Below are 25,974 nucleotides of genomic sequence, written 5' to 3'. Positions count from 1 at the left end.
TGTATTTATAACAATGGTTATTATCTAACAATGAAAATCAACAATCCTAATAAATAATTATATAATGTAAATAATAAACATTAACATGTACAAATTTGTTATAGGAAATTTCTTGTGAGGAACAGGGTCTTTTAAAAAATCTGAAAGACCCCAATGAGGAATGAGCAATAACTATGCTGTACATGTTAATTGTCAGGTAAAATTTGTGTTTTGTACTAAGAAATAAACAAATCTACTTATTACAAATGTAAATTTAATATTGAGTATGCCTTTACATCATATACAAAATGTATGAAAATCTATAGATTACTCAGTGTTTCAAAACTGTACTGAAAAGCTATGACAATAGGATGGCATTCTTTGCGTGTGCTGGGCGGGTCGGGAATGGCATGGTGTCCACCTTAATAAAAAAAATTGGACCTAAATTCCATTCCCAAACTCTTACAAACAGATTTCAAGTTGATTTTTTTTTATCTAACCTTTGTTCACTTATTGTGGAGATTTCAAGTTATAGGAAATAACCCCCCACCCCCCTGACAAAATCAAAGATTTAACTTGAAATTCATTTATTCTATAAGAACATTCCAAAAAACTGAACCATAACATTATATGTAATAAAAATATTAAAAAAATCAAAAAAATTTCTTTGAAAAAAAAAAAACCCAACAAAGTTTGATATTCATATCCATAAAAATGTAAGCCATAAGTTAATCTACATTCAAAACCGTACTTATAGTTTATTTATACATGTAGCTATATATAAAACTTTTGTCATGATTTGTTCATACATAAAGAATATTACAATAAATTGAAAGCACCAATTCAAGATTGCTAATTATAACAAATTACAGACACATACAACATGAATACATACCGGGTATAAACAAGCAATTATCATAGTATTGCAAGCAATCGATAAGTCCCCTACCGGTTAGAACCCCATCAACATTCTGAAGGGCCATTGGCCATTCACTAATGTTTCAATTTTTCTATATTTTAAGTAAATTTGTTGGAAAAGTTCTTTAAAAGTGATAACAGGAAACAGTTTTTATGAACAGACAGACAGACTGACTGAAGGACACTCTAAAGTTAATATTTGAAACATCCCTGTTACCAAAATATAACAATTTTAAAAGTAAAATTCTTAAAAAGGAGACAACTTTTGAATTAAAGATGCAATTTCATAAAAGAATTTCAGCTCTTTTTAACTAATCACAAATAATGTTATATTTGCCATGTTTTTGGCCTATTTGTTGCCAAGGCAACCAATATTTTTTCAAAATAGGGAGAACAGATAAGACATGCATAATCTCAAGACTGCCATCTACCCATATGTCAAGTTTCATAAAAATATTTCCAGTACTTTTTGAGTTATCACTGGATTCAGTTTATGTGTAAAATTTGCCATATTTTCAGTCTATTTGTTGCCATAGCAACCAGAATTTTCAACATAGGAAGAAAAGAAAAAGACGTGCATAATCTCCAGACTGCCATCTACCCATATTTCAAGTTTCATAAAAATATTTCCAGTACTTTTTGCGTTATCACTGGATCCAGTTTATGTGTAAAATTTGCCATATTTTAAGCCTATTTGTTGCCATAGCAACCAGAATTTTCAACATAGGAAGAAAAGAAAAAGACGTGCATAATCTCCATACTGCCATCTATCCATATATCAAGTTTCATAAAAATATTTTCAGTACTTTTCAAGTTATCGCGGGATCCAGTTTTGTGGACGGACGGACTGACAGACAGACAGACGGACGGAGGGTAAACCTAAAGTCCCCTCCGGTAAACCGGTAGGGGACTAAAAAAAATCTTTAAAGCTCTTTGGTAAAAATTGAAAATGATATGTAACATACATATGCAAAATTGAAATAAATATAGAGTATAAATAATTAAATATACAAAACAAGAATTGTCATTGTACATACTGGCTAGTCCCACAAAAAAAAACGAAAATTGCAAGGGCTGTAACTCTTCAGTATAATAACACTTAAACATTTCATTTAAAACTCATTATTCTTTAAGGTTTTAATATGTAAATTAAGTTACAATGATGAAAAAAATAAAATAATTGAGGCACCCCAAAACATTTTTTACACTGTTGGGAACACTGCAAAAATGTGAGGGAAATTTAGCTTAAGTAACCTGAACCACAGCAGCTACTTCCAACCCAACAAAAAGGAAGGGTAGGTAGCTATCCATAGTTATTATGGACCAAACATCCAAGATAATTGTCAATATAATGATGACTATATCAGTGCAGTAAACAAGGGCAATAACTCTGGTCAAAATCATCTGAATGTTGTAGGTTGTTTTGTTTTGTTTTAAGTCATATTAGCACTGTAAAGGTCATACACCAGCTTAACTGGTGAAGGAAGACAGAAGTGGCCCTCCTAGAATCATTATTTTAGGATTGAGTGGGCATCAGAGTAGGATCAATGACCCTCTGAAAGATGGCTGGAAAACTTCCGCAGATGAGAGAATATGAAGTTTGTTAAGGTATGCAAGATTCTAACAGTATATGACTCCACAGTGGTGAGGGACAAGTGATTTAATATTGGCAATCGTTGCTTACTTTAAACAAGAGGGCCATGATGGCCCTGAAGTCGCTCACCTATACATAGGCCCCCGGAGCAGGGCCAGTTTAAAGCCCGGGGCTTTTATTTGAACAAATTTTGTAGACAACCATTAGAAGATGTTTCATGCTAAACATCTAAGGTCTAGCTCGTTGGGATTTTTAAAAGAAGATTTTTTAAAGTTTTTTCTTTACACATATAGTTAAAAACAATGACACACCTGGGGCAGGGCCAGTTTTGACCCCAGGGCTTTTATTTGAACAATCTTTGTAGACACTTACTAGAAAATGTTTCATGCTTAATATCTAAACTCTACCTATTCGGGTTTTTTCAAAGAAGATTTGTAAGTTTTTGCTATACTCGTATAAGGAAAATCAATGTCCCCCGGGGCGGGGCCAATTTTGACTCCAGGGCTTTTATTTGAACAAACTTTGAAGACACTCACTAGTAGATGCTTCGTGCTTAATATCTAAACTCTAGCTATTTGAGTTTTTTCAAAGAAGATTTTTCAATTTTTGCTATAGTTTTACACATATAGGGAAAATGAACGACCTCCGGGGTGGGGCCAATTTTGACCCCAGGGCTTTTATTTGAACAAACTTTGTAGACAATCACTAGAAGATGTTTCATGCTTAATATCTAAACTCTAGCTATTTGGTTTTTTCCAAAGAAGATTTTTTAAGTTTTTCCTATACACATATAAGGAAATTTGGAAAATCAATGACCCCCAGGGCCGTGCAAATTTTGACCCCAGGGCTTTTATTTGAACAAACTTGGTAGACACCCATTAGAAGATGTTTCATGCTAAATATCTTAGCTCTAGCTCTTTGGGTTCTTTAAAAGAAGAGTTTTAAGATTTTACTATATGTATATATGGACAATCAATGACCCCCTGGGGTTGGGCCAACTTTGACCCCAGGGCTTTTATTTGAACAAACATGGTAGACATCCATTAGAAGATGTTCATGCTAAATATCTTAGCCATAGCTCTTTTGGTTCTTTAAAGAAGATTTTTTAAAGTTTTTACTATATGTATATAGGGAAAATCAATGACCCCCTTGGGCGGGGCCAATCTTGACCCCAGGGCTTTTATTTGAACAAACTTGGTAGACATCCATTAGAAGATGTTTCATGCTAAATATCTTAGCTCTAGCTCTTTTGGTTCTTTAAAAGAAGATTTTTTAAGTTTTTACTATATACATATAGGGAAAATCAATGACCCCCTGGGGCGGGGCCAATTTTGACCCCAGGGCTTTTATTTGAACAAACTTGGTAGACACCCATTAGAAGATGTTTCATGCTAAATATCTTAGTTCTAGCTCTTTGGGTTCTTTAAAAGAAGATTTTTTAAAGTTTTTACTATATGCATATAGGGAAAATCAATGACCCCCTGGGGCGGGGCCAATTTTGACCCAAGGGCTTTTATTTGAACAAACTTGGTAGACACTCACCAGAAGATGTTACATGCCAAAAATCTAAGCTCTAGCTCTTTGGGTTTTTTAGAAGAAGATATTTTAAGTTTTTTCTTTTGGTTGCCATGGCAACCAGAGTTCTGCATGGAATTAAATTCTTTGAACAATTTTCAAAGGTGACCACCAAAGGAACATTCCTGTGAAGTTTGGATGAAATTGGCTTAGTTGTTTATGAGGAGATGTCATTTAAAGTAAAAGTTTACTGACGACGGACGCTGGACGCCGGACGGACGAAAAGTGATCACAAAAGCTCACCCTGTCACTTTGTGACAGGTGAGCTAAAAAAAAAAAGATTTAAACACAAGTGATAACTAAGTGACTGTAAGAAGTAGAAATATCTCTATTCTACTTTCACCAGCGGTAGTAACTCATGCTGGAATGAATATGACTGGCTAAGTGGTAACAGACAATTTCCTTTAACACTAGCTGACAAACATACATACATTCAAGAAGGAACTGTACGTCATTGCTCAAAAATTAAGATTATTGTATACATGTACTTATCTAAGAGCGAATAAAATTTCGCCGAGTATTTTTTTTATATGTTATCAGAATGAAGAAAAGAAATTTATATAAATAAACATAGAACTTAGTTTAACAAAAACAAATTACTCCAACTTAACACAGTCTATTCTATTGGCACATTGTAACATTAACATTTGTTCAATAGTGAACAAAGTTGACACAAACATATATAACATATTACAAATATTTTTATTTCTGGTAAATTATTTTTTTTTAAAAAGTACTATAAACACTTGTTCACTAAACGAGTACATTTGAGCCGTGTCACGACAAAACCAACATAGTGGGTTTGCGACCAGCATGGATCCAGATCTGCACAGTCTGATCAGGATCCATGCTGTTTGCTATCAGTTTCTCTACTTGTTATAGGGTCTGTAAGCGAACAGCATGGATCCTGATCAGACTGCGCGGATGAGCAGGCTGGTCTGGATCCATGCTGGTCGCAAACCCATTATGTTGGTTTTGTCATGACGTGGCTCATTTATTGAGAATGCAATTTTGAGTATTGATGATGTGGTTACAAGTAAATCAACATAAAAAAAATCAGAGTTTCAAATTACATTTTAGTAACTTGCCGAATTAAAGCAGCACACTTCCAAATTCCTGCTAATTCTCATGAAAATTTTAAAATGTATTAAAAAGTATAATATTGTGAAATGAACAAAGAAAATAATTTACACATTGCCACTGACACTTACAACCAATGTAAGTTAGCAAAAAAGATGTCAAATAGACAAAAATAGCCTTCACTGCCTTATTAACACAGTAAAAGTGTGGTGAAAAACATTGCAAAATTGGTCATTAACCGCTCATAATATAGAACATATTACTTTTATCTTGAATATTTTTACTTTTCATAAAAGCTTGGTACATTTTTCTCAAGTTTGATTATCTCCAAATATTTTGGCTCATCTGGAGGCATGCAGCTTTAACACTAGTAATCACATAATTCAAAGCACATTGAAACAAATCTGTTCCACTTGCTCCTTTTATAATTTCTAAAATAAACTAATCATCTATTTTAACAAATTTAATGTTATTTGCTTGTATTTTCCTCTTGGGTGAGGGATGATTAAAATTACACCTTTTACTTTGACCAAGCATCAAAAACTGCCTGAGCTTTGCTCTTAAATACATGTAGTTGTTGATTGTGAAATCTTACTTTGGGAAAAATTAAAACTGCTGTTATAAAGAGGTAGTTGCTTTACAAAAGTCCTTTTTATAGAGGTTGCACTATACAATTACTTTTCATTCTTGAGGTACTCTTCAATTTGGAGAGATTTGTCTACATTTCAGTTCTTCAAAATAAGTTTACTTTTTGATGTATTTACTCAAAGGTTGCTAAAGATACACTGTCTTATAATTTAAAGACATTTTACTCTTCATTTTTGAAGGAGAAGAAATATTTCTTAAATCTTTAAACTGAAAATATAAATACTCTTCAGTATGGAGGTTATTCTCTTTTTTCCCTCATATCACTCATAAATTTGGAGGTATTTTAGTTAATACTCTTCAGTCTGGAGGTTTTTCAATTATTCAAAGTAATACTCTTCAATCTGGAGATATTTTCACATTTCTTTCTCATCAATAAATAATCTTTAATATGTTTTTACAATACATTATTTTTTGTTCTTTATTTTGGATTAAACTATAAACTGTCCTTAAAATCACCCTGTAGTATCTATGTCTGCATGTATAACTTTAGTTTCAGTCAATATTGCCACAATAAGAAACACAACATACAAAACAACGAGGTATATACCCCAGCCTCGTGACATCCGGAATCGAGACAGGGGTACGATAATTATACTTGAGATCAAACTGAGTGCCAGAAAACCTGCCAACACTACTTCTTCCAGAGTTATCTGAATCTGAAAAGGAAAAAAAATAAATAAGTAAATTCAATCAAGTTGTTTTCTCGACTGTTAATTCTAAAATGAAACTGTAAAGATTGTTAGTTCCCGAATTTTTGTCTTAGTAGATGCAGTGACCTTGTATATAAATTGACTGAATAGTGTTTTCACGTGTAAGAACTGGGAATAATACCTGTTGTTGAGAAGCTAGATATTTCATGAAGGCTTGCTACAAATATTTCTTAGATAAGTAAATGGCCAGACTGACAAAGCTAAGCTTTCCTTCCATGCAAGAAAGGCACAGGAGTGCCACCGATGTTCAGTAAGCTAGCTGGAAGGTGTCCTAACATCAAAAAATTCCAAAGTCCCTGTTGGGATTTGAACCCACAGCTGTGAGGGGCTAGTGGTTTAATTTATATATGGTATGGCAAAAATCTACAAAAAATGTTGTACATGAAATAAATATGAGGAGTATTCTTACTTTATAATCTCCTTGTTTTATAGTTGCTATGGTGAATGGAATACCTATACCCAACAATAAATCTAAAAACAAGATAAGGAAAACATATTTCATAAAATTCTATTTTCAGATAATGTAAACACATTTAGTTCTCTTACTATAATTAACAATAGTTTTCTGCATGTTTTAATATAGATATCCTTGGTTTATACAGAATTTGTTTAAGTTTGATCATGTTGGAAGCTTAAAGTTTATAGACACACTCTTGAATCTGATCCTGGAACTTATACTAAGCAATAAGTGTAAAGTTGCTAACTCAAGGAAATAACGGCTTGCCCCTGATTAGGCTTGAACATATGCAAACAGCATTCCTCAGATTTCTAGTCCAACGTGTTAACCACTCAGCGATCCATTGTGCTTCTCTTAAAGAACAAGTTACTCCTGGAATTTGGAATTAAGATTATCTGCAACTTTCACTATTTTCCAAGAATAAAAATATTATTCACATATTCTTTTTCTTATGAAAATGTGTGGTGATTATGGATAATTTACAAGTCAAATGTACCCCCACTCTTCCTGACCAGACGTGAGGAATAGCTGGGGACAAGAGGGTGGTAAAATTCAAGCTAAATCCCCCCTCACAACAAGTTAATGGTAAATACATGTATATCTTCAGCTTTATGAATGCCAAAACAAAATCACTGCATTGGCCAGTCAGTACATAGAATTCACATGTAAGAAAATTATGTATAATTATGTATGAATATGTGACAACAAACAAATGTTTGAATACTCATAATAAAACTTTGACCAACAACAGAGCATAGTATAACCTTAAAATAATGTTTTCTATGAAAGAACACATAAAGTGCATGTAACTAGATAAAGGATACTAAATAAAGGTCCACCAAAACATGCTGATATACCCATCCTCGGAAAACCCTGTTTCGCCATTACTGTATCAGCTATAAAATCTGTAAACAAAAATATTTGTATAACAACAGCAAATAAGATAAGATATTTTTTATTGTCAGAGCCTTTGAAACAAATGACATTATCTAAGATGAGATTTTATTGAAAGATCAATTGCTACAATTTACAACTTTCTGGATTCATACTACATCCAAGCAAATAAGCACTTTGCTATACTATTTTGTCAAAACATCATTTTTCATATCTCAATAACTTTCTGTTAAATTTATGTCATTTTTGAACTTGTGCATTTCAAATAAATGAACAAACACGAACAGTATTAAGAAGAAAATCATTTAAAATCAACAACTGTAGTAGGTTAGATGTTTCTATATTTATACATGTATTTCAAAGCTAAGATAAATAAAATTTCTAAAAATGTCAAGAGAAGGTTTAGCAGTACTAAATTTTCTTTACCTCCTATACTATTTCCCCAGGCTAGAAGTGTAAGACCAAGAATTGCATTGCTTATGTTGAACACTACACCAAATGTCTGCAAAAATAAATAATCATAACATTTTATTTTAATAAACGTCTATGCAACAAAGACTAGTAATTTTCCAAAAACCTATTTCTAAACGCAAATAATGTCATTTTGTTAGGTCAGTCTACTTTTAGATTTTTAGATGCACACAGAGTAATTTTGTTATGTTACTCAACCTTCAGATTTTACACATAGCGTAAATCTGTTATTTCAATAAACCTTTAGACCTCATTGTAAAAGTGAAATTTCAAAGGGTGACATGATGGATTTGAAATCAGCAATTGTATATATATTCTTATTAGCCAACTAGATACTGCAACCGAAGGACACCAGCACCAGGGTAGAAGCTATGACCTTCCCTTTACTAGTATGATTCTTTTGGATTTTTCACCAATTTCAGCACATTTTTGGTCATAACTTGGCAGTCAGTCAACCTAACCGACTTTCCTGGATAACCAACAAGTATTTACCAATTTCTCCGCAACTGACTTACTACTATCGTTAATACAACATGATTTCTGAGTTACCAGTGAGAGACAATTTATCATTAGTCTCAATATTTGAGATCATTTGTCTCTGAGAAATTTTCCACCTCACCTCTAGGTCAAACCAGCGACTCCTTGATTACATGTCTAATATTCTCCGTATTGTGCTTAGTTGGCAAAGGTGCAGATGGAATCATGAAACATATATATTACAATTTGTATTTACCTGTAGTATATTGACTATCTCATTGGCTATAGAGTAAATCCATACCACAGCTACTACAAACCCTAGATAGGCAAACGCCTGAAATATCAAAATAAATATAATAATACAATATAATAAAAGTTTATAAGGTTTTTTGGCTGAAATGCCTCCATCCAGATCATTTTTTTGTATCTCACACTACGTATGTATTGCTCCAGTTATTATATCATGTGCACTGACTTTTGTCGGCCATAAGAACATATATTAATAATCAGGTGCAAAGCATTTTGACTTTTCTTAAAGAAACATAACTGCTCAGTTTTGTTTTAGGTCTTGTTGAAATAAGATATAAAAATATTCAAAACAAGAGGGCAATGATGGCCCTGAGTTGCTCACCAGTACAACTGCTTTTCAGTGTTGGAATGTCAATATATTCTAATATTAAATTTCAGCATAGAATATGTTAAACAATAATTTGAAGAAATGCCATGACCTGGGGCATTTAAGCTTTAGCTAAAATGGGCTAATCAAATTAATATGAGCAAACTTGATAAAAGACTACCTAAGAATGATACAAAGTTTGGTGATCATCTATCAATTATTTCAGTAGGAAATGATGTTCGAAGGTTTTTTCTATTTTTTAGCTTTAGTGGCCCCTCAAAGGGGCTAATCAAAATAATATAAGCAAACTTGATTAAAGATTACCCAAGAATGATACAGACAAAGTTTGGTGATCATCCATCAATTAGTTCTGTAGAAGAGGATATCTAAAGGCTTTTCTATCTTTAGCTATAGAGACCCCTAAAAGGGGCCAATCAAATTAATATGAGCAAACTTGATAAAAGACTACCCAAGAATGCTACAGACAAAGTTTGGTGATCATCCATCAATTGGTTCTTAAGTAGAAGATATTTAAAGGTTTTTCTATTTTTAGCTTTAGCGGCCCCTAAAAGGGGCCAATCAAATTAATGTGAGCAAACTTGATAAAAGATTACCCAAAAATGCTACAGACAAAGTTTGGTGATCACCCATTAATTAGTTCTGTAGGAGAAGATGTTTAAACGAATTTCTATTTTTAATTTTAGCGGCCCCTAAAAGGGGCTAATCAAATTAATATGAGCAAACTTGATAAAAGCCTACCCAATAATGCTACAGACAAAGTTTGGTGATCATCCATCAATTGTTCTGTAGTAGATGTTTAAAGGTTTTTCTATTTTTAGATTAAGCGGCCCTCTTTTCTAATCAAATTAATATGAGCAAACTTGATAAAAGACTCTCCAAGAATGCTACAGACAAAGTTTGGTGATCATCCATCCATTAGTTCAGTAGAAATAGACATTTAAAGGTATTTCTATTTTAGCTTTAGATGTTTAAAGGTTTTTCTATTTTAAGCCCTAGAGACCCCTAAAAGGGGCCAATCAAAATAATATTAGCAAACTTGATACAAGACTACCCAAGAATGCTACAGACAAAGTTTGGTGATCATCCATCAATTAGTTCTCTAGAAATAGACATTTAACGGTATTTCTAGTTTTAGCTTTAGCAGCCCCTAAAAGGGGCCAATCAAATTAATATGAGCAAACTTGATAAAAGACTCTCCAAGAATGCTACAGACAAAGTTTGGTGATCATCCATCAATTAATTCTGTAGAAGAAGATGTTTAAAGGTTTTTCTATTTTTAGCTCTGCTGACCCCTTAAAGGGGCCAATTGGAATGACATGAGCAAATTCAAGTGTGACTGTCACAAGGATGCTACAGACCAAATTTGAAGTAAATCTGCTTAGTAGTTTCAGAGAAGAAGAAGATTGTTGATGCATGACGATGGACGCCGGAGCATCCCCCTTTGATACTAATAGCTCACCCTGAGCCTTCGGCTCTGGTGAGCTAATTATAAAAACAGTACATGTGGCAAGTATTATAGGTATATACAGCTATCATTTAATAAGAAGTTTGACCAGGTTGGCAATGCATGTGTTCATAACAATCATACAACCAATGTGTATACATTAAACACAAAGTATCCTTATCTGAAATTTAGCTACAGATACTTGACCTTAAATTATCAAATTATTATTCTTTACATTGAATTATCGAAATATCATTATGAAAAATGAAGTTCACTTACTGCATGGTATTTTGGCTGAACTTCATTTTTGGATGTAAAAAACACAAGAGCTGCAAGCAGTACAGCTAGTATCAGTGTAAGACCCCATACAGGAAAACTACCTCCAATTGTTGAAAATCCAACTGTAAATTATATATAATACACCTACATGTATGCATAAAATGTATATCAATAAATAATAAATAACCATATAAAAGTTGAATAAATCTTCAATCAAAATAGAAAAGGAGGTTGCTGAACTAGTCTCTGGTAAATTCAATGTGGGTTACTGCTGTGATCTGGAGTGAAAACTACCAACACCAAAGGAGGTGACTTTTTACTGATAAACTTATTTGCCGGTCAACCCATATGCTGACAGTCCAAGAGCAAGACTATTTGAGCCGTGTCACGACAAAACCAACATAGTGCGTTTGCGACCAGCATGGATCCAGACCAGCCTGCACATTCGTGCAGTCTGATCAGGATCCATGCTGTTCGCTATCAGTTTCTCTACTTGTAATAGGGTTGGTAAGCGAACAGCATGGATCCTGAACAGACTGCGCGGATGCGCAGGCTGGTCTGGATCCATGCTGGTCGCAAACGCACTATGCTGGTTTTGTCGTGACACATCTCATTTTGGTAACAACCCCTGAGCTTGTCAAGGAAATGATTTACATTCAATTAAAAAGGAAGAAAAATGATGTCTTTACACTTTCAAAAAGGCCACAAAAAATGGTTACATCATATCAGCCAACTAAAAACAAAACAGAAAACAAGAAGTGTCTTTCAGGATATCAGTTTCTACTTACCTTTTGTGGCAGCCACTCCAAACAGGGGACCAAGAACACATTGTAAAGTATAAAGATGTCTGTTCCAATGGTTTTTGTCAAGATCACAATTCACAACCGGCACGGTGATTAGCAAACAAAACATAATTGGTGCCTAAAATAGACATACCTGTTACCGTAATCAAAACTTTTCAGAACCAAAATTCAACACAACTCCTAATCTCTTAGCCTAAAATGAACATTTGACATAATCTAAACTTTTATTAGCCTTAATTAGACATAACTCTGAATCATTTTGCCAAAAAACAAACATTTGACATAACACATGTATATATTATTTGGATATAACTTCTATTCTTCAAGCTTATAAACTAAAATGAATATTTAAGATAATCTATACTTTTAGGAACTGTACTTTTAATAGACATAATGCCTATTCTCAATGCCTAAAATGAACATTTTGACATAAAAATATTCTAGGAGCCTGGATTATGGCATACTGCTATCCTTTGTGCCTAAAACGAACATTTGAAGTACACTCATCTTTCAGGTGCCTTAATTAGACATAACATTTCTGTGCCTAAAATGAACATTTGACATAATGCGTATATTAATATCAGTTTATAAACAGACCTTGAACACTTCATAAATTTTCTTGAATAATGAAAAGCCCGACCATTCATCTGTGTCTATTGGGTTTATGTGATGTAAAAATTCCTGTAGCGGCGTCTGATCCCGTACTGCCGTCAGACTAATGACGTCCGGGTTCGACAACAATGGCTGACTCTCTCCATCGCGCACTGGAATTTTACAAATATTAAAAAATATAGAGATATAGAAAACTAGTTTGTCTTCTTATTATCGTCACTGACTTATCATCATTAAAAATTTTCAATTGCATTTAAAGTCAATAACTTTTTCAAACTAGAAAAGCATTTCATATATCTGAATACATAAATAAGAATAGAATAGTATTACATTCATAATAAACACAGTGCATGGAACAGAAATCAATAATTACAGTTGCTTATAACTAAACCTTTTCCCTAGGTGCATAATAATTCATTTATCCATAGGTGGACTTCCATACAAATAAGAGGGTCTATATTTTATAAAACAGACCTACATAGTAAAGTTTACCTGTATCTAAGGGATTGATAATCCTTATCCCTGACCCATCTTGTATATCTGTAACCATAGCAACAAAACATGCAACATAGCAACCAGCATTCCTTGTACATACAAAGCAAACAAAATTAATAAAACAACAGTAAATAAGTATTTTGCATGCTTCTCCTGTCATAAACAGAATTAAATGTTTTAAGTCACATCAACACTGTTAAGGTCATTAAGGTCATAGAGGGACATTATGGTAGGGGAAGTAAGTAAGTTTCAAACCAACACAGGTAAAGATCTATAGTTATCTAGTGATTGGCAGTCAGCAAAACTTTTGGCCACAGGGCTTACATAATATTTGAGTAATTATAAATTCAGGACTAGACTAAAGTACATTTTTAACTCTCACTAAATATTGACATTAATTTATGTTAAATATAATAATACCTGTAAGGTATATTTAAGTCCAATTATTTATTTTTTTGACATTTTAGCTTTTCACATAACATAGGGCCGTCACAGAAAGCAGAATTTCCAGAAATTACTAACAAAAACAAGAATATTTTTTGTAATGAATAAATATGGGGCAGTAAATTTTTGGGATTTGAACTTAAAATTTATTTGACAAATGTAGCATGTCTAATTAAATGTTTAGAATCACTACAGTACCCAAGAATTTCTATGATCTGAAGTTTTCAAACGAAAATAATTTATATCACAACAAGATATTGTTTTTAAACGAAAATTAAGAATTTACATGGCAACAATATAATGTTTTCAAACAAAAATGAAGAATTTACATAGCAACAATATAACATTTTCAAACAAAAATTAAGAATTTACATTGCAACAACTTTATGTTTTCAAACAAAAAAGAAGAATTTACATCACACTTCTAACTTGGTTATCTGGATGCTGAGCAATATACTTGACTTGATTTATCATACAATGTACAAGATACGGTTGTTAAATTTAATACAATACGATTTTAATTTATATATAAATATTTCCCTACACTGTTATCAATATTTTGTGTAAATGTTAATCTACATCGAATAATTACCCTACTATTATCATTTATCATTGATAATTTACGGGGCTATCAGATTTTGCTCTACTTAGACAATCAAATTAATCATAATAGAAATGAATTTTGGTTTTCTAGCTCAGTTAAAGTAATTGACCAATATAATTATATTATCATAATACTGTTTTCTTTTATACAATAGAATGCTGTATGTAAGTGACATACACCCTCCAAACTACATCCCACAACATCATGCATCCCCTTGTGAATTTTAGTTTTCTAGCTCAGTATTAATGAAGTTGACCAATATAATTATATTATCATTATATTGTTTTCTAAGTACAATAGCAAGCTGTATGTAAGTGACATTCTCCCCTCCCCCTAACTGCATCCCACATCCTCATGCATTCCCTTCCACAATTTGATGAAACGTTTTGATACAATCTCATCTATAACAGTGTAAGTTAAAGCATGAATTTCTTAATCTGTATCATACTTTACATAGTGATACTTTATTCAAATTACTAGTTAAAAAACATGATGACGACATCCAAATAAAACTTAAAATGACACATTGAGGGATATTTTGTCTAAGAATAAGATTTAGGCAGAAAAATAACCATTAAAGACAAGAGCATCACATGTGGTGTTAATGCTGGTCTGTTTAAAAAATAACCACTTTTGACATGTTTGACAAAATACTAAGTTAAAAGGCGGCATACCTCCAAATACAAAATGTAATAGCTTTTAGAATTATGCCCCTTGCCTTACAACTTTGCCTTGTATGATAAGCAAACATTCCAAGTTTCATATTGCAACCTTTAAAACTACTTCAACAGTTTGAAAAGTGGGCTACATTAAAGTTTTTGCACGACAATAACAACAACAACTCCAATAATGACACTGCCACAGAGATTATAACAGCTCCACTTTTGCTTCCAAACAGCCTTGGTAAAAATCATTGATATTTATTTCAGGTTTAATTTTCTTATTCAAGACTCTATATTAAAACATGCATGTTTCTTTAATGTAACAATGACTTTAATGGAATCAAGGGCCATAACTCTGATGCCTCTTTGTTTAATCACAAATAAAAAGTGACGTAACTTACTAAAATATATGGTTTCTATCAATGATGTTTAAACTAATAACAGAAATAAAATGAAACTGACGGCCAGGTAGACCTTAGAAACATAATCAGCATGCATCCTGTGCCAGTGATATACTACTGTAAGTAAAAATATATGGTGTTAGCGGTAAAACGTGTTATATTCAAACAATACATGTACTTATACTGGCTAACAAAAAAGCATCTAAACAAAGATGCTGTTGCTAGGTAACAACCATTTTATTTCTCACCAGATTGCTCTGTGTTTTCTACTGTGCTTTCAGGCACTATGGGCTCTTGTATAACTAACAAATAGAATAAATACAACATTTTACATTTTTTTTTCATTTTTCTGCCAAACCAAAAATAACCCCTTTAGTAAGACTAAATTTTTTTTTTGAGAATTTACAAAACAAAAAATGGCACAGTAGTAGGATTTTTATGGCGTTAAAACAATTATTTCTTTTTTTCCACAGTTTTTAACATTTTAAGGTAAACTGACAATTTATTAGGAAAAACCATTTTGCAGACAAAAAAAAACAAAAAAAACCAGGATTTTTTCAAGTTAGAAGAACTGTCAGTAGACCATATTGCAGAAGAAAAACCTTTATCTTTGATAAAAAAGAGACAATTTTATGAACCACTTCAGACAATTTTACAGTTGACAGACATTTTGCAGACTATAATCAAAGGGCTGCAGCTCTATGGTATTTTCTGATCTTTCTAAATCATACTGACTATCTGTATGTACTTTCCTGTATAAGTTTATTTTTATATACTATAATTCATCTTACGCAGCGACAGCGTTTTGATTTTCTTCTATAACAGTTTGAGATTGATACATAGAGAGAATTTGAGACAATTGAGAATTTCCATTTCGTGTTTGCAATCCTTATTAATTTCGAGGTATTTTGTTCACGATAAACCTGTTGTTTAACACTGATGAAAATAATTTAGCGAAAATCTTCTCGCCAAAACAGTCCGACATGTATATATTCCACTACTCGACAGTCAGATTTATTTGTGTACTACGCTCTGGGGTATTCATTAATCGACATAGCTAAAAATAGCATTTTCATTGATTAAAATGATATTCATGATAATCCGAAGCTTTACGGAAATAGCCGAACATTTTTCATTGGGTAAAAAAGATATTCAGCCGCGAAATTTGTGATTGTAACCTCATATTTCTATTGACTAATCTAAACTTTTAATGCAATGTAATTTGTTAAATGCCTACATTAAAAAGTATTATTTCTTTTAAATTGCTGGTTTTTAAGCAGTTTTGAGTGAGAACTACTTTGCGTTGTTAGGACTGTAAGGAAATTTTGTGTTAGACCGTGGATGTTAGCTATGTATTTACTGATCTTACGATCAGAAAATACAAAAACTTTTCAAATATAGAAATGAACAATTTTGGTGAACAACTTACAAATAAAAGGACAATCAACAAGCAAAATTAGGAACTTGGCCTAACCCTTAGTCATTACTCTGCTGGAACCAAAAGTGGTTAGTCTTTGTCACCAGTATAGAACCAGCCAGTTTGCACATTCATACAGTCTGCAGACCAGGCTCTATACTGCTGAGTGACTTTCTGTATATTTTTCATCTCGATTTCCCCAAAATTCATAATGGACAGTTCCAAAACTGTAAGCTGGATCAATCCATTTAAGAAATTCAGCAGATTAGGGGTTAAACATAACAATTCCCTCCCAGAAATCATTAACAATTTTATGCCTTAGGCAAGCTTGTACTTTAAACAATTTACTTTTAACAATTTTATGCCTAAAGCATGCTTGTACTTTAAACAATTTTACGCCTAAAGTGCTCATGTACATACATATTACGTACTTTCTGAAAAATGACATTATACAGGAAGGTAATTGTCATTGTGAATTAACCGAGATAAAAAAATTTCAATCTTATACAGACCACTTGAAAACTTTGTTTAAAGTTCATAGTCAATGTCAAGTGACTATCAAAAACTTATCTTATAAAGTATATGAAACAATTGCTTTCACAGCATACACATGGCTGTAAAACAATCCTATGATAATAACAATATTAACAATATCTCAAAACATGCACAGATTATCAACCCCTCTTATATATAATTACAATGGTTATACACAATTTAAAATACAGACACAATACAAAATCCGTATATTTTTGTTTCAATTCAGAGATTGTTCAAAATGAAATATTCAACTTTTACACAGCACTATTTATAAAATCGACTTGTCTTGCTTCAAATCTGGAATGTTGCATTCTATTTTATGGGTGTTTCAATACCAAAATATTAAAATTTTGCAGTTGACATTATAATTATAGTCAGGTTAAGCTGTACAGAAGAGGTGGCTAGCTTGTTTCACAAAGTAGGCACATTCCCGTAGTATCATTACTTGGCCAACATTTAAAAGGTGATCTATAACCATACTAGCGAACATGGTCAAAATCCTTCTGGTCAAATGTTTTTTCTTTGAAAGTGACCATGAATAGCTTAAGGTCTTTAACAAATCTTGTACAATTTCATCAACAGCAGCATAGAGTCAGGTCTTCATCTTTCACATGTGAATTAAATGTACCCATAAGGCATGTGAATTAAATAGCCCTCTCAAACAAGTTAATTAAATACCCCCACACAAATGAATTAAATGTCCCCTTCAGACAGACCCTTACACAAGTGAATAAAATGCCCATTCACACAAGTGAATAAACACCCCCCTAAAAAAATTGAATACATTCCCCCTTACACAAGTGAATTAAATTTCACTCTCATACAAGTGAATATAACATTCCTCACACAAGTGAATTAAATGCCTCTCACACAAGTGAATTAAATGCCCCACCCTCTCTCTCTCACAGGAGTGAATTTAATGTCCCTTCACACTAGTGAATTCAACACCCCCCTCACACAAGTGAACTAAATGTCCCACTCATATGACACATGACTCATATGAACTACCTAAATGTCCAAACTTGGATTCAAACCCTTAGCATAAGTGAAAGTCAGCTATTAAATTTCTATAAACTAGAACCTAGAACCTATGTTTGTAGTTGACAATTTATATACATTGTATAACAAAAACTCCCATTGCCATTGCTATATGTACATGTATTCCGGAAAAAAAGTTAAGATTTTTATCAGTTGAAGTTGTTGTTTTTTTATTTCCGTCAAAAAAATGAGAAAATCACTGGATTTACATTTAGAAACTTTTTGCATTGATGTCTCCTCTGAACTTTTTAAATTTACGATAAATTTTTTTTACATTGGAATATTTTTCAACATCATAAATTTTTGATGACTGAACTTTTTGCACTATATCACTGAATTAATCATTCACTTTCCCAATCAGATCATTGCTATATATGTAACCTCACCTCATACTGTCTCATACATTAAAGATAAGGTGTCAGTCCACGCAATGCTAAAGTTTTCCATCATTTCCATGGATTAGCTTTAGGTCAGAAACTTGCATTACCATGCATTTTCACAACCTTTACCCCTGTTATTGTTTTTTTTTTTTTTTTTTGAATTTTTTTTTAGAAGCCTTAAAAAAGTGAAATAATGTGTTCCTTTCATGGAATAGGAAGTGTTTAAAGGGACATTCCATTGTTTAAGGTAGGTTTAAACCATAAATTTTTAGATCTTATTTTTAATACTGACTTTGGAATTTGCTACTGTGAGATAAAGGGGTTTACAGTCTTGCCTAACTGGTAACCTTGCTATTAGACACCATAATCAATTATTTTCACATTCATATTCAATATACATGTACTGTGCAATCAAATAAATTTGTGAGGCAAACATTTTGCGAAATCATTTTTCCGGACTAATTGGTAAGGTAGAATATTTGCAAATTTATACTTTCAGTTCTGTTAAATATATATTATACGAACCCTAGATATTAAGTGAAAATTTATTTTCACAAAATCTTTTAATCCTGAAATTATCAAAATTTAATCCCTCTCAATGATTTCTGACTGGACAGTAACCTATTCTTGATGGGCATTTCTACTTATATTTTAGATTTCTTTACACTTTGTAGACTGGGGAAGGGGAAAAATTTTACTTTGTGTTATGGACTTTCCTTTAGTGTAGTTTTAATTTAAAACATTTTCTATTTTCAAGGATATTCAGTTCAAAATAAAAAGAATTCAGTTCTGGCTGGCCTCACTCTACTCATAGAAAAGCCAAATTATAGTTGCCCCTAGCTTAAAAAGGGAATTATATAATAATGCTGATAATGCAACCACAAACTACATAAATATGTTACTAAAAGCAGAAGTCTGTAAAAAAATGGGAGTGTCAAAGAACTAAGCGCACTTACTGCCTCCAGTTTGAGATGTGGAATTTGAGCGTTGACGTGTATAAATATAGCGACCAATCACAACCACAAGAACGTAAAATACGTACAGTAGTATAAAACCTGAAAATAAATATTCGAACACTAATTACAGCAAAGTTGTGACATGGACTTCGTAATTATACAATATCAAGGACAGACATTTCTAAAACTTTTACCGCCCCTTACTAGGGAGGCTAGGGAGCAAACAAATCAAAGATTGAACAGATAGTTAATTAGTAAATTAGGTGAATTTCATGCTTTTTTTATTTCCGTAAGCAAGAAAAATGTATAAACAAATAAGAGCATTTTATTGGCTGATTTTAGACTTAACATGCTAAATTTCTTAAATGGTTTTGTTGTGGACAAAACCATTCAATGATAATTTTTTTCTGAACTGACTAAATACCAAACAGTGCAGTCTTATCATGGACTGCACTAGTCATTATCATATTGGTAAAATTTGTTGCTGGTAAGGGACTTAGAGTTAAACTTTATGATAGCAAAAAGTCAAAAATAAAATCATAACAATATAATTATCCAAGTCAAAGTTTCATTTACAAACAAAGTGTTTAAATATTACTCTCAGAATAACGAGGCATTTAAATATGTCATAATATCTGACAAAATTATAATAAAATGAACCACATGAATACCTATAGCTTCAATTTTAGTTATTTTCTTGTCCCACAACACACAAAATGTCCAGAAAACTGCTGCAATGTAGAAAATCATGTCCCGGAGAAAAGGTCGCTGCATAGAATCAAATGGGCAGATAATGGCTATAAATCCAGCAACAACTGTTGTCACAAAAACGCCAGCACCTGAAAGATATTAACTAAATGCACCAAAAGCTTGAGTATGTTCAAAGAAGTGAGTCAGTTTCTTTTTATTTGTCAATTTCCTATTCCAATTTTGCCAACTTCATCATTTTACTATTCTAATTTAGCCAACCTTATCACTGTTTGTTTCTAATTAAGTTAAATTAATCAATTTCCTATTCTAATTCAGTCATCTTCATCACTTTCTATTCTAATTTAGCCAACTTCAACAACTCCATTCCAATTCAGCCAACTTCATTAATTTCTATTCTTATTTAGCCAAGTAAATAATTTTTTATTATAATTTCATCCGAATTAATCACTGTACTATTCAACCAACTTCATCATTTTTCTATATATATTCAGCTAATTTCACTATCTTCTATTATAATTCAGCCAATTTTATCATTTTTCTTCTAATTAGGCAAACTTCATCTCCTTCTAATTCCATCAACTTTCCAATACATAAACAGCAAAATTCATGACTTTCCTATTTCAATTCAGTCCAAAAAAATATCCAAATAGGAACTATGGCTTTTACCTTTAATGTATGTACATGTACCTAATTTTCCAGAATTTTTTATTTACAATTATATTTTAATGTCATTTTGGGATTATTTTTCTAAGACTTTGGAAATAACACCTTTTTAATTGGAAAAATGAGATAATATCAGCTATAAAATCATGCCCATCTCAGGCCCTTATATCCCTGAGAATATTCATCAGCAAGCTGTTATCTTCAGCATTACTTTCAAGTTTATAACAGATCTATTTGCAGCCAGGGATTAATCCTTTCTCTCAAGAATAGAGAGACCTGCATTTTTTACAGAAACTACAGTATCTTGAGCTTTGTAACCAATTAGCGTTCACACTTACCCAATAATGCCCCAAGCGCCAGACCAGCGTCTCCATCTTTAGCATTGCCAATAGCTGCTATAGCTGAGAAAATATCTGGTGCTCCATTCCCAAAAGCTAGAAATGTTACCCCGTAAAAAAAGTTAAGGTACACAGTATATAGATTTTTTTCTTAAAAAACAATAAAGGGGCTCCACTGAAGTCCATAATGTGAACTCTGAAAATCTAACATAGAACAACCATGGTACATAAAGCAGAAAAATATTAAAATGATTTTTAAAAAAAAATGTAATTAAACAAAGGTTTAAAGAAAAATATAATTAAAAAAGAGCTCAAAGATGATACAATAATTCAAAGGGTATAAGGAAAATGTAGCATAGTATAACAAGCTCTACTTTAAGTGTGACACTGGGTTAAGTGACAAACTTAAGATGTACACAAAATTAAAACCATGCTGTTACGCAGACACTGGCTGGATGAGCAGGATACCCTCCCTGTACTTCATATAGTCAAAATTAAAAGGTTTATATATTCATGTATAAGATAAATAAAGGATATAGCTACATTATGGCTCAGTTTTAATGTATCAGAGATAACAGCTAGTGCTGGACAGAAACTGAAATAAGAAAAGAAAGTACAAGGATAACATTACAATAACTCATCTTTCATTATTCATAAAAATTTTGAAAATAGAGATATATATATATACTAAAATAATCAAGTCCTTGGAGGTATTCAAATACATTCTATGAAATGATATTTTACAATTTCTCATGGAGCATATAGATGTTTTATATTGATCAATGTTACTTGAGAAATAGATGTGGGAAGTGGGACTTATGTTACACTGAAATCACATAGCAGCTTTGAAGCTTCATTAGTGGAGGAAAAGACTAGGTGCTGCTTAAACAGCATGAAGGTAACAGCATCCACCTCCCTTAATATGTAAAGTATGCTGGATAGCTTAATCACATGAAAGAATTTTAAGTCAGTGGAAATATTTGAACCCACAACAGTGACGGAAAGGTAATTCAAAGTCAGTAAACTTTATTACTTACCTATTGGGGCCTGTGACTAAAACACTTACAACAAAATATTATCTTTGAAGAACATAGGATTAACACCTATAGATAAACTTACAAGTCATCTGCTGTCACTGCCAGTCCAACAAAGAGAAACAACCACCATATTATCTGAAAAATAATGAAAATATTATTTATGAAATAAAGATATAACATATACACAAAATTAAGTTATTATCATATACAAATCAGATTCACAAGATTTTGTCAAATAGATTTATATGTTGAGAAAAATTGTTCAAAATTAGATTATTTATTTTTCAGGATAATTACTCAATTAAAAGACTGGGTTATTTCTCATAAGTTAAAACAGTCATACATGTAGCTTATTATACAGGCCCTCTAATAAACTTGGATGATAAATAACCTTTTCTTTGCTTTACTTTAAGCAAGAGTATTTCAACTTGTCAATAAAGTCTGCAATGATGATAACCAGGTTAAAACTGATGAACAACAAAAATTTTTTTTAATGTTAAAGCTTTTCTAGTGAATTTGTTTGAAAGGAAATAAAACCAACAAAATAAAAACAAAAGTTCAAATATCAACTTACCAATATGACAATTCCGAGTGGCAACAGATTTGAACTAAAGTCACAGTACACAAAGTATGTGTAGTCGAGGAAACCCTCGTCTATCTGACAATCATCAGTAACGTTCACAAATGTACACCGGTATGTCATGTTTTGTTTATGTACATCACTACACTGTAAAGATACAGATTATTGAAGCTTTAATTAAAGCTGTTAGATGATACACCAGTAAAATTTTGAGCCGCGTCACGACAAAACCAACATAATGGGTTTGCGACCAGCATGGATCCAGACCAGCCTGCGCATCCGCGCAGTCTGATCAGGATCCATGCTGTTCGCTATCAGTTTCACTACTTGTTATAGGGTTTGTAAGCGAACAGCATGGATCCTGATCAGACTGCACTGATGCGCATGGATCCTGATCAGACTGTGCAGATGCGCAGGCTGGTCTGGATCTACACTGGTCACAAACGCACTATGTTGGTTTTGTCTTGACGCCGCTCTTAATGTAACTCTTAGCCAAACAACCTGAAACTCTGACACTTGGATTTCAAGCCCTTGGTTAAGGCACCACTTTACAGAAATTGTCAAATGTAATTTTTATAATTCCTGCTAAAATGCACCCATGACAAGGTTTCTCATGTATTCTGAGAGCACTGAAAATAAGGTTATATTATAAGAACTGTGAACAATTAATATGGTTATTTGAAAAAAAATCTTTTTTTTTTTTTTTATAAACTGAACAATATCAAACCTGCAATTGTCAGATCTTATTGATTAGTTATTATCAAAGTTTTACACATTTTTTCCTCCTTATTTGTATCAATGTATATTTGCAGTAAACAGGAAAACGATAGATTTAGCACTGGCAACAATTTTCTTATATTATAGACACTGTTAAGACTAATAAGAATTGCATAGTTCAAGGTCCTAGTCCTCTAAGAGTCATTGCATGCCCTTCAAATTTTGCAAAACACATTTACTTTATATTTGCAAACTGCATACAATAAAGTTTTCAATTTCCATCATTTTATCAGCAATGCTTTATAATGACAGTTTACCTATTTCTTAAAATATTTGGGAAAACCCCCACTTACATCGGCATCATTATCTGGGTCATCTGAGGAATCCCCAACACTCTCTGAGTCTGAATAGAGTAGTTTCCCTTGATACGAAGGATGTCCTTGTTCTTGAACCCATTTTAGACCTCTGCTTCTAACTTTACTTGGAATTGTTTGCCTGTATGCATCTGCTTGCAACTTATCGCTTTGATTATTGCGAAAAACAATGCTGTCTCCAAGATCTGCTTCAGTTTGTTTTAAAACGGTCCCGAATGCACTTGCTTTTGAATGGAAATACCACAACACTGCAAAAATGACAGCAAATATTACACCTTTGCAAAAGTGTTTGATCTTTAAATCCTTCATTCTTTCTACTCAAAGTTAACCCATTCCTTGCTAGACACACATACAATTGATTGCGGATATGTACATTGTTTGTTTTTATCAGCTGCATTGTCACGTGCATGCACGAACTTTGACCTGATATTAGCAGGTCTAGAAACTGTACCAATTAACGGATTCATACAAGTGCTCTCATCTCGCCTATCGCAAATATGCCATACTAACCATACTCCTGCAGCTATGACTTTAATCAAATACACTGGTTAAAAATATTTTTAAAAAATAGATCGCATAAGTAAAATTTCTGGATAAATTCCTATAGCATAAATTATTACGAGTAGGCCTAATCCAGAGAGCTGATCGAGGCATATTATTCATCAAGCTTGATGGACATTGAAATATTGTCCTTATTCTTAAAAAAATCAACCTCATTTGAAAATCACTATTTTTTCGACATAAAATTGAAACGTTTAAACTTTACAAAATATTTTAAAAAGAGGCAAATAGTGGTTGCAACTTACTATACAGTAGTGATCAAATGTGTTTCAAAAAGCGGCTGCAAGTTTAGTGCGCACAAGATTAAAGAAATCTCTTATTAATCTAAGATGAAATAATGGTATGTCTTTATCTACATCTACATCTACATCTACATCATACTGCTTAACAATCAATTATGATTATGACTAGCAGGCGCGTTGTCAGGGAACTGTTAATAAAAGAATTTATTTATGTGCAAATTAAAAAGTTAAAAGAATAAAAGTTCTACAAGACTATTAATTTAAAAACATAGTGTGCAGTTTAGAATTTATAGAATGGGTCAAGCCTCTCAGTAAAGATGTTTAAACTGGGGCTAGACTGAACTGTTAGGGGAAGGCTATTCCAAAGACGTATGCTCCTAGGAAAGAAAGAATTTTGATGATATTGTGTCCTCGAGTAGGGTATCAGGTAGTTCAGATTTCTTGTTTGAGTAAGGTGTTGGTGGTCTACAAAAACAATGTTGTTTTGGATTTTATACATGTTGCTCTTTTACTTGTGTCGAAATTACGTAAAAATATACAACATAACTTGAAAACTAATTCGAATTTAGTACCGTCCAACCAAATGCACGGTATTTTCTGGACGGGTTTTAAACAAGATTTCATAGAAACATGACGCCAAGTTATAAATTTGAGGTAAAATATATAAGTTTGGTTTACTATATCATTAAAATTTTGCTATGTTGACATTTTTTGATAAAATAAACAATGAAAATCTTACTTCATGTGTACTTAAATTACATGAATACAAATTGTCAACATTTTTATTACAAGTATCAGTAAAGTCGGATATTGTTTTATTCGGACAAAATAATTATGAAAGGCAAATCTGTTATAAGATAGATAGAGATATAAAATGTTATGTTCTTTGTGATGATTTTTATAAAATGTCACTTTACTTTTATTCTGGTTTCCCATGTTATACATCAAGAAAATTAATATTTCTCGTCAATTTTTTATCAAATTTTTGCCAAAATGCTGTTCATGCTTTTTTAAGTTTTTGTAGAACAAATTAGAAAAAAAATCTTTCTTTTATTTCTTAGATAAGTTGCATCGAGCATAAACAGCGAACATCATAGCAACCAAAAGTAAGACATAGATTGAGCACACACATTGAATCTCTAAGTAAATTGTATGTTAATAACATAATAAAATGTTTCTGGTTTCTCTATGACAAGACCAATTGATATGACTACCTTGATTTCCTCAGAGTGTGCTGCG

The 25,974-nt window shown here is 32.3% G+C and overlaps 1 protein-coding gene across 4 annotated transcripts; it reads right to left on the bottom strand.

Annotated features, from left to right (window-relative positions):
• Positions 1 to 235: 235 nt before the first annotated feature.
• On the bottom strand, positions 236 to 24,356 carry LOC132748245 (mitochondrial sodium/calcium exchanger protein-like). 4 transcript variants are annotated; one of them, XM_060737814.1, is made up of 17 exons: positions 23,912 to 24,356; positions 22,836 to 22,988; positions 22,344 to 22,396; positions 21,762 to 21,819; positions 21,225 to 21,336; positions 20,184 to 20,351; positions 19,513 to 19,611; positions 15,433 to 15,486; positions 13,071 to 13,118; positions 12,564 to 12,730; positions 11,952 to 12,084; positions 11,164 to 11,285; positions 9,060 to 9,137; positions 8,282 to 8,357; positions 7,786 to 7,866; positions 6,914 to 6,975; positions 236 to 6,450 (listed from the first exon to the last, which is right to left on the bottom strand). In XM_060737814.1, the coding sequence occupies exons 1-17, from the start codon at positions 24,239 to 24,241 to the stop codon at positions 6,247 to 6,249; spliced, it is 1,998 nt and encodes a 665-aa protein (XP_060593797.1). In that variant the 5' UTR covers positions 24,242 to 24,356; the 3' UTR covers positions 236 to 6,246. The 4 variants fall into 4 exon arrangements, with proteins under 4 accessions (XP_060593797.1, XP_060593798.1, XP_060593799.1 ...); XM_060737815.1 differs by lacking the exon at positions 13,071 to 13,118; XM_060737816.1 differs by lacking the exon at positions 15,433 to 15,486.
• Between the last annotated feature and the right edge of the window lie 1,618 nt (positions 24,357 to 25,974).

The sequence above is a fragment of the Ruditapes philippinarum genome, unplaced genomic scaffold, assembly GCF_026571515.1.
Source record: "Ruditapes philippinarum isolate M1 unplaced genomic scaffold, ASM2657151v2 ctg9139_1_1_1_1, whole genome shotgun sequence".
NCBI lineage: Eukaryota > Metazoa > Mollusca > Bivalvia > Venerida > Veneridae > Ruditapes > Ruditapes philippinarum.
Note: the sequence above shows the minus strand (reverse complement) of the source record. Positions and strands in the feature narration are given on the sequence as shown.